General features: G+C 42.8%; 1 protein-coding gene across 2 annotated transcripts; it reads left to right on the top strand.

Annotated features, from left to right (window-relative positions):
- Positions 1-1,669: 1,669 nt before the first annotated feature.
- zbtb24 (zinc finger and BTB domain containing 24) lies at positions 1,670-9,161 on the top strand. Of its 2 annotated transcripts, none has more exons than XM_035743502.2 (9): positions 1,670-1,836; positions 2,445-2,789; positions 4,753-5,452; positions 5,652-5,819; positions 6,012-6,179; positions 6,257-6,338; positions 6,625-6,889; positions 7,087-7,344; positions 7,666-9,161. In XM_035743502.2, exons 2-9 carry the CDS (start codon positions 2,493-2,495, stop codon positions 8,155-8,157), a joined length of 2,430 nt encoding a protein of 809 aa, XP_035599395.1. In that variant the 5' UTR covers positions 1,670-1,836; positions 2,445-2,492; the 3' UTR covers positions 8,158-9,161. The 2 variants fall into 2 exon arrangements, with proteins under 2 accessions (XP_035599395.1, XP_035599396.1); XM_035743503.2 differs by having other exon boundaries at positions 1,801-2,303.
- Positions 9,162-10,177: the final 1,016 nt, after the last annotated feature.

Below are 10,177 nucleotides of genomic sequence, written 5' to 3'. Positions count from 1 at the left end.
GACAAAGATCTAACTTTTTGAGAAATGTCCTCTGGTCTGATGAAACAAAAATAGAACTGTTTGGCCATAATGACCATCATTATGTTTGGAGGGAAAAGGGGGAGGCTTGCAAGCTGAAGAACACCATCCCAACTGTGAAGCATGGGGGTGGCAGCATAATGTTGTTGTGGTGATTTTCTGCAGGAGGGACTGGCACACTTCACAAAATAGATGGCATCATGAGGCAAGAAAAATTGTTGATATATTGCAGCAACATCTCAAGACGTCAGTCAGGAAGCTAAAGTTTGGTCGCAAATGGGTCTTCCAAATGGACAATGACCCCAAGTGTAACGGATGTTAAACGGCTAGCTTAGTTGGTGGTGCGCGCTAAATAGTGTTTCAATCGGTGACATCACTTACTCTTAGACCTTGAGGTAGTAGTTCCCCTTGCTTTACAAGGGCCGCGGCTTTTGTGGAGCGATGGGTAACGATGCTTCGAGGGGTGACTGTTGTTGATGTGTGCAGAGGGTCCCGGGTTCGCGCCCGGGTATGGGTGAGAGGACGGTCTAAAGTTATACTGTTACACAAACATACTTCAAAGTTGTGGCAAAATGGCTTAAGGACAACAAAGTCAAGGTATTGGAGTGACCATCACAAAGCTCTGACCTCAATCCTGAAAGAAAGAAATAAAACCTGAAATAATTCTCTCTACTATTATTCTGACATTTCACATTCTTAAAATAAAGTGGTGATCCTAACTGACCTAAGACATGGCTTTTTTTACTAGGATTAAATGTCAGGAATTGTTAACTGAGTTTAAATGTATTTGGCTAAGGTGTATGTAAACTTCTGACTTCAACTGTCGTTAGCCTGGCACACCTCTTAGAGAACTTTGCTATGCTATATCTTATTGTCTGCCCACTTCACATGAAGTGATCAGAAACCAATAAGTAATTGTTTATTTTTTAAATGTGCAAAGACCTTTAGGTTATACATTAATGTGAGTATGATCAAATGAAATTCATATCAAAACAACAGGTCAGTGTTCCAGACATCCCTATGCCTAGCTCAAGGTTAAGGATAAGTGGGTTGGTTGAGGTTGATTTACACAGCAATTAAAATATGCTATTTGAAAAACCACAGCCCCTCGACTTGACTCAATTAAGTGCACAACATTCAAATATTAATTCTAAAGCATGTTAATGTACAGATAAAACACTTTATTTGCCCATAGTCTTATGATCCATAACATAACTTCTCCAGAAAATTGTTGACCTATCTGCAGGCTGTGCGAGGTTATCAACTCATGTATTACTCTGTATAATGAACACCCGACTCATTACATATAATTTCTGCTCTATACGCCTCTGGTGGGAGGCTCTGACAGTGCAGGGGGAAAGTCCTGAAAAGAAACCAGAGATCCTATTTTTAGTTTTGAAACATTTATTTTGTTGATCCAAAAAAATATGTTAAATAACGCGAGGATACTGACCAATGATTTATATGTACATCATTGACACTGGAAGAAAGTCTCACAAGCTTCTTCCAGTTGACCTTTGTCAGACAACAGGCATGGCTAGAGTCTGGAGATCGATAAAGATTCGCCTCAACAACATGTGTAATAATCATGTGAAAGATTCGACCACGGAGGTATAATAATTACTATTTGACTCCCATTAACAAACATTTCCTTGATCCTGGCCATAGATATAACAACACCGTGGATAGATTAATGCAGTGAAAAATTATACCAACCAAAGTTTATAAAGATCGTGGATTCAAACTACGAGAAACATGAAACACCCGTGAACAACCTCCACATCTCGCGATAATATGAATAACTGCTAAGAAGAGACGGTAAGGTCCTGAAAGCTTGATATCTTTTTTTAAAGGCATTGCAGTGTTTGCAGCGATCATAGAAATGCTGAGAAAGTTTCTTCGTCTCTTTATTGAACATTGTTGTTTTGTTTAGATTTTGGGTTCCAGTGCATTCATTGTGTATAATGTAGAAAGCTTTTACATGGCGCCCGCCGGTGTTGTGTCGCTGTTTTGAAACGATGCAAAAATGTATGCGCACACTTCCCTGTGACTTAGAGACCAGTGATCGCTAAATTGCTCTGTCCTATGGCTCTTCAACAGTTCTTACTAAGGTTTCAAACAGCTGTTGATCGACAAAATGTATATATGTGAAATATCGCAACAACAAAAAAGATAAATATTTTCTGTCGTGAGAGCCTGGAGCACTCATTGTTGTAGGCTGCAGTAGCAAATTCTGTGTGAAGTCAAGAGCCCTGAAAAGTTCAAATGAGATGGATGGGCTATAGGTACATTTCAAGCAGTCTCACAATTGTGAAGTGTGAATTATAATGATCACGCCACAGCTTTGCGCCAATCAACATATTCCATACAATTTATTGCACTGTATTAGGCCTATTTCTTTCCAATTGTGTTTCACTTTGTTGCAGGTGGTGAGGTTTGGTTAGAATCAAACTTCACAATCCATCCTCAAGAAAATGTCTGAGAAGACCCTAATCACACCCACCTCCCACACAGCCATTCATTCAACAACACACAAGGACACCGTCCTCTGCAAATTTGACAAGCTGAGAAAGCGAGAGCTTCTGTGTGACATCACCCTTATCGTAGAAGATGTGCACTTCAAAGCACATAAGGCCCTGTTGGCCGCCAGCAGTGACTACTTCTCCCTCATGTTCACTGCTGAGGAGCAGATCAGCCAGTCGACCTACAGGCTGGACGGCATGGCGGCGGAGACCTTTGGAGCTGTACTAGAGTTCATCTACAGTGCCCAGGTATCTAGGGGTGGAAATGGGGGTAATGTTAACTGGGTTTCGTGAAGTGAAATTCCAGGGGAAAACCAAAATAATTTTGACATTTTACATCCAGTGGGAAGAAAAGTATGTGAACCCTTTAGAATTACCTGGATTTCTGCGTAAATTGGTCATACAATTGGATCTGATCTTCATCCGAGTCACGACAATAGACAAACACAGTTTGCTTAAACTAATACACACAAACAATTATAATTTTTCATGTCTTTATTGAACACATTGTGTAAACATTCACAGTGCAGGGTGGGAAAAGTATGTGCACCCTTTGATTTAATAACAGGTTGACCCTCCTTTGGCAATAACCTCAACCCAATGTTTTCTGTAGTTGCGGATCAGACCTGCACAACAGTCAGGAGGAATTTTGGACCATTCCTCTTTACAAAACTGTTTCAGTTCCACAATTATTCTTGGGATGTCTGGTGTGAACCGCTCTTTTGAGGTCATGCCACAAGCATCTCAATCGGGTTGAGGTCAGGGCCACTCCAGAAGGCACATTTTCTTCTGATCAAGCCATTCTGTTGTTGATTTACTTCTGTCTGTTGGGTTGTTGTCCTTTTGCATCCTCTAACTTCTGTTGAACTTCAATTGGACGAACAGAGCCTTACATTTTCCTGCAAAAATGCCTTGATAATCTTGGGAATGTATTTTTACATTTACATTTACATTTACATTTAAGTCATTTAGCAGACGCTCTTATCCAGAGCGACTTACAAATTGGTGCATACACCTTATGACATCCAGTGGAACAGCCACTTACAATAGTGCATCTAAATCTTTTTAGGGGGGGTGAGAAGGATTACTTACCCTATCCTAGGTATTCCTTGAAGAGGTGGGGTTTCAGGTGTCTCCGGAAGGTGGTGATTGACTCTTTCCGTCGATGATAGCATGCTGTCCAGGCCCTGAGGCAGCAATGCAGCCCCAAACCATGATGCTCCCTCCACCATACTTTACAGTTGGGATGAGGTTTTGATGTTGGTGTGCTGTGCCTTTTTTCTCCACACACAGAAAGTTTTGCCAGTATCGCTGCGGAACATCCAGGTGCTCCTTTGCGAACTTCAGGTGTGCAGTAATGTTTGTTTTGGACAGCAGTGGCTTCTTCCATGGTGTGCACCCATGAACAGCATCCTTGTTTAGAGTTTTACGTATTGTAGACTTGTCAACAGAGATGTTAGCATCTTCCAGAGATTTCTTTAAGTCTTTAGCTGACACTCTAGGATTCTTCCTCACCTCATTGAGCATTCTGTGCTGTGTTCGTGCAGTCATCTTTGCAGGACAGCCACTCCTAGGGAGAGTAGCAACAGCTGAAATTTCTCAATTTATAGGCAGTTTGTCTTACGGTGGACTGACTTTTAGAGGTACTTTTGTAACCCTTTCCAGCTTTATACAAGGCAACAAATCTTAGGTCTTCTGTGATCTCTTTTGTTCGAGGCATGGTTCACATCAGGCAATGCTTCTTGTGAATAGCAAACTCAAATTTTGTGAGTGTTTTTTTATGGGGCAGGGTAGCTCTAACCAAAATCTCCAATTTTGTCTCATTGATTCGACTCTAGGTTAGTTGACTCCTGACTCCAATTAGCTTTTGGAGAAGTAATTAGCCTAGGTGTTCACATACTGTTTCCAACTTACACTGTGAATGTTTAAATTATGTATTCAATATAGACAAGAAAAATACAATAATTTTTGTATTATTAGTTTAAGCACACTGAGTTTGTCTATTGTTGTGACTTAGATGAAGATCAGATCAAATTTTATGTCAAAGTTTTGGCAGAATTCCAGGTAATTCCAAAAGGTTCACATACTTTTTCTTGCCACTGTAAATGTGCATTTTACATTGAAATCAAGGAGTGTGATCATTTTGACGTGCACTGAAAATGAAAGGATCTTGCATCTAAGAGTGATTTTTCTTCCATTTCTATCCCTGCAGGTATCTGTGGAGGAGAGTGTTACCGAGCAGCTACTAGACCTGGCCAGACTCTTAGAGGTTAGTGACCTTGTGAAAGCTCACGCGGACCATAACCTGAACATTACCTATCCAGGTGTAGAGGGGAGGGGCCTTAGTAACATCACCTGTCCTGGTTTCGAGGTGAGACCGGAAGTGAACACAGACAGCGGAGAAGGTAAAGGACTGGGAGAAGGGACATCGTCGGCGTTGCAGCCGAAACGGAAAAGGGGTCGTCCCAGGAAGAATGAAGTGGACATGTCGGTGAAGCCGTTGGAAGAGTCCAATAAACAGGAAGTAAGAAGTGATATCATCAATATCCAGGATGCAGCCAATGAAAAGCAGCAGGTTACAGTCGATGATGTCACAGTAGACTGTGTAGACCCTGAAGAATGTCTGGTTGAGTCACATGATAAACTGGATTCTCCAATAAGAGACTCTGATGATGCAGACTATGATCCTAGATCAGCCCGTACTAGGCGGCAGAGTAAGAGGAAGATCAGACCGCCGGTGAAATTTAAGGGCTACAGGGTGGGTGACCGGGACGACACTACGTCTGAATGCAGAGAACCAGGGAAGAGGGGCAGGAAGAGAAAATACCCCAACACAGAGGCACGGTGTGAAGACTGTGGGAAAGTGTTCAAAAACCACCTGTTCTTAAAGATACATCAAAGGACTCATACAGGTGAGGCCTGGGACCTCTACTACTTCCAGGATTGTTTTTATTGGCTCATTTCATTTCATTATAGACCGAATTACGAGAACACATTTATTTCTGACAAGTTCCTCACAGGCGAGGCCTGTGACTATATCCCTCCAATTAGATTAAAGCATATTATTTCATAGGCCTGAGTGATAATAATGTTTTAAAATGTTCCCACCAGGTGAAAAGCCTTTCAAGTGTTTTGCGTGTGGGAAGAGTTTCACACAGAAGCACACCCTCCTGGTTCACCAGCGGATGCACACTGGAGAGAAACCCTTCGTCTGTACCGTCTGCTCGAAAGCCCTGTCCACCAAACACTCACTAGTGGATCACATGAACTTACACACAGGTTGCCTACTTGACTGACTTCTAGCGAGTGATAATGGTTTAGTGCGTTTCTTGGGGTATACAACTTCAATCAAAACGTATATAAAGTGTATCCCTTTTCAATTCGGCTTTCATATTCGGGAATAACTCAAAAGTACAAGTTTTGCCTTTAATTAATTGTACTTGGACTCTTATTCTCTCTTTTAAATCCTAGAGGAGAAAACATTCAGCTGTGACAAATGTGAAAAGACGTTCAGCCAGAAGAGACAACTAAAGAGCCATCACAGGGTCCATACGGGTAAATCTTTACCGGAATGTGCGCACTGTCAACGTAGGTTCATGGATGCAGCTCAACTGAAGAAGCACATGAGAACTCACACAGGTAGAGTGAGACGAGGTATAACTTCTGCAAATTCTAGTGTGTTACTATGTAATAAGTTGTTGCTGATCTCGTGACAGGTGAGAAGCCTTTCACTTGTGAGATCTGTGGAAAGTGTTTTACAGCCAAGAGCACACTGCAGACGCACATCAGGATTCACAGGTGAGATATGACTCATACAAGGTTGAGCTATTCCACCATGTCTTGTCATAGAAACGATTTACACCAATCCTGAGAGATAGTGGGGAATAAACACCCTCACCGCATGTTTATTTGATTTATTTCCATACAAAAAATATGACGCAATTTATGTGCATGTGAGGATCACAAACTCAAAAGGGGCTTATTAACGACTGTGTTCTACACACGAAGACTCCACAACAAACATGAATGAAAATGTGATCCAGTCCACATCCATTGACCAGTGTGAACGTGTTTGTATTTCCAGAGGAGAGAAGCCATATGTCTGCAACGTCTGCAACAAGTCATTCTCTGATGCCAGTGCCAGGCGCCGTCACGTCGCCTCCCATACCGGAAAGAAGCCATTCACCTGCTCCTTTTGCAACCTGTCCTTCGCTCGCCTGGACAACTTGAAGACCCACACCAAAACCCACAACAAGGAGAGCGTAGTCACCATCACCACCGAGGAGACCCAGTGCGGGGCTGGGGTGGTGGAAGAGGAGGCTGGGGTCACCACAGGGGCAACGGAGGAGGTAAGAGTTAGGACATTTTTTTTTTTTTAGTGCCACACCACAATATTACAGTCTTAATTGACAATACAAATGACAGATTTCAAAACCACTCTATGGTCCACTCAGAGCTTTGTGACACTGCAGGCAGTCAGCGTAGGCAACCTTCGTGAAGTATGTCATTGATATCACCTACAACACATGACATCGTTTATACACAGGTACGCAGCATCCTACAGCTCCAGCAGTACCAGCTACCTGGTCACCCAGAGCAGGAGATACAGCTGGTTGTGACTGGAGATGTGGATAATCTCAACAACCTCAACTTTGTGCCCAGTCACTGTGGGCATGATCAGGGCATCAGCATTATCACCACAGCAGAGGGTGGGGTCTCTGAGGCGGCAGACCAGGCCCACTCCAGACTGACCCTCCTCACCCAGCCGTCAGGACACATGCAAAACGTGGCCTTGGTCACGCAGGTAAAGTGAGCCAATAATGGTGTTTTCCCAAATGGCACCCTATTCCCTATACTGCACTACTATTGACTAGGGCCCGTCGGGAATAGGTTGCCATTTGGGACACAGACAATATATTGTACAGTCCCTTGCTTTGTTGGACACACCAGCCATCAGTACTCAGGTCTATGTGTTGATGTACAGTATGTCTATGTATCTGTATTGTCCTATGCTTGTCCAATGCTGGGTTTCCCCTCTAGGGCTCAATAAAGCGCTAGGATCTTGTCCTTTTGGTTTTTTGAATGGCACGTTAAATCCAATTATTGTTATTATTTTTCTATTCAGGGCAGCGTGGACCATCACAACCAGCAGATCCAGACTATCAGCGTGCTGCAGGACGGACACATGACCAACGGGGTTGGGGTCGCAGGGCAGCCTGAACAGATGCATGTCATCACTCTATCCAAGGAGGACATGGAGCACCTTCAGGCCCACCACGGGCCACCCCAGCCCCTGCACATAGCACCCAGGCCTGGCTCCCTCCCTGGCCTTGGCTCTGTACAGCAGCTCCACGTCATGCACCAGCAGCAGCAGCAGCAGCACCAGACCCTCTCTCAGCTGGCTGTGACCCAGGACCAGAACACCATACTGGGGCAGATGAGCAGAGAGCAGCAGGGTCAGGCCCAGGCTATCCACATCAACAGCCAGAGCAGCCAGCCCATCTCAATCAGTCAGACCAGTGAACAGATCCCAAGCCACCATATCCAGGGCCAGACCTTCCAGATACAGGCTGGTACTGTCTCCTACCTCTACACCACCAGCCTCGCCCCGCCATAGGCCCGGCACAACTGACTGAAGGACTGGAGAACCAATCTGCCCTAACAGAACTGACTGAATGGGCGGGAACTGTCTCCTAGCTCTACACCACCAGTCTAGCCCAGCCATAGCCCTGATACACGGCCGTAGACGCCGCAAAGGAGTCAACAGCCATGTGTCAGGACCAGCCCAGCCATCGACTGACTGTATGTGCACAGCAGAATTGACTGAGGAACCAGTCTGGCCCAACACAATTAACTTTGCCTTAGTTCACACTCAGGTTGGACAATGGATGTAAAATGCATTTGTCACAATGGTTGTAAATTGAATTTAGTTAGCTATGCCAGGATATTGAAATGACACAAAGGTAGAGAAAATGTGATTCCAACAAGGTTATTCTGTGTGACACTGACATCTTCTGGCTGACGTGATTGTAAAAGCTCTGAGCCAATAGCTATTCTTTCAGGCTACAATAAAAGGGTTATTTCGAAGCAGATAAAAGCCATTATTTGCATGTCAAGTCACAATGTTATTTTTTATTTTTTTTTAAATGCATATTTATATTGTGAGGTGGAACAAATGCATTGTTTATATTATGTAACATACTGCCATTTTTGGTGCTGCAAGAGCAAGGCGAGAGTGGAAAGTATTGATGAGGCGAGGGATATTGTCGGTGTCTGCGTGCTACTGAAGTGCTGTGGCCCTGTGTGCTCTTTCGTTAGTTATGTTTTTATTCATTTATTTCTGGTACCCTCCTACCTGAGAGGAATGTGGCCTGTGTGGTGTTGCACAGTTAAAATTGCAAACCCACATGCTGTAAGTCCTCTGCTCTACCGAAGTGTTTTAATGGGCTGCTGTGGGTAATAGTAATACAGAAATAACCGGTGTACATGTATTTGTCTCCTCTTTACTGCTTTAAGGCTTTTTATGCCATTGTTTACCACTTCAGTGTCCTTAAATCTGTAGTTTTGAAGCATAGAAAACATCTAGTTTCACTCTATTAAATATCACACAATACTTTACAAGGGTGTCTGTGATGATTCTTATGTTTGCTTGTCCACTATCTCTCCTGGTAAATTAAGTTTTATATGTATAATTTCACAACTTTTTTTTTTTAAAGAGGTAGTTGACATTTACAGGTAATAGTCTATCCCAAAACGAATGACTGTTTCACATGTACAAAATAACAATACTTTATCTTAGCAAATATTTAAAAAGACAACCTAAAATACTCAGTGGCTGACTCTATATTTAAAAACATTTTTTAAACAATACATTATATTATAAACCTGCTAAATCAATCACATCCACCATAAAGAAACAGAATGAAAAAAGTGTTTATGTATTCATTTTAGATGCAGCAATTGTTCACGAAGCAATCATTGGATGATTTGGTGAAGTTGTGGTAGAGCAAAGCTGTTTTCCCCTCCTTCATCCATGGTGCTCGTTCAATGTTGACATTTGGAGAGTCCTGTGAACATCAACTGTCATGAACTTGTCATTCTGAACAGCACCATCTTCCTAATTGACAACCTCGACATATTGGCTGTATATGAAATCTGATGGGCAACAGCAGCAACGCCCATAACCTCCATAAAGTCTAAAGATATGTTCAAAAAAAGAATCAGTCAAGCATGTTGCTATGTGTACAATCTATTATTGACAGAAAAAGGGAATATTAATCAAATATATAGAAATCTTTATTGTTCCCTGTACAATAGATTGAGGAGTGTTTATTAGGAAAGTGGTGGTGGATTGCATGTGGATGGTAGTCATGGATAATGATGGATGTTTTTCATCCTGCAGTTGGAATGGAAGCATGACCAGGGGCTCAGGTCCTCTGGGTGATGAGACAAAGAAAAGAGGGTGGATTCTAGTGGGAGCTTGCCTAAGATCACACATTTCACCAGGGCCCATATTCACAAAGGATCCAATGCTGCTTTTTCGACTAACATCATCAGTGTTACACTAGTGTATACACCCTTTTGTTATACTAGTGGAATTGTTTCCATAGCTAGGGCTGTGAGGACTTCTGAAGAGC

The sequence above is a fragment of the Oncorhynchus keta genome, chromosome 29, assembly GCF_023373465.1.
Source record: "Oncorhynchus keta strain PuntledgeMale-10-30-2019 chromosome 29, Oket_V2, whole genome shotgun sequence".
Taxonomy (NCBI): domain Eukaryota; kingdom Metazoa; phylum Chordata; class Actinopteri; order Salmoniformes; family Salmonidae; genus Oncorhynchus; species Oncorhynchus keta.
The sequence above is the reverse complement of the archived record's forward strand: the minus strand, read 5'-3'. Positions and strand labels throughout refer to the sequence as shown.

Coding starts and splice junctions, on each gene's coding strand:
- zbtb24 (XM_035743502.2), top strand. CDS start 2,493: ATGTCTGAGAAGACCCTAATCACACCCACCTCCCACACAGCCATTCAT. Junction 2,790..4,752: donor AGTTCATCTACAGTGCCCAG/GTATCTAGGGGT, acceptor CTATCCCTGCAG/GTATCTGTGGAGGAGAGTGT. Junction 5,453..5,651: donor ACATCAAAGGACTCATACAG/GTGAGGCCTGGG, acceptor TGTTCCCACCAG/GTGAAAAGCCTTTCAAGTGT.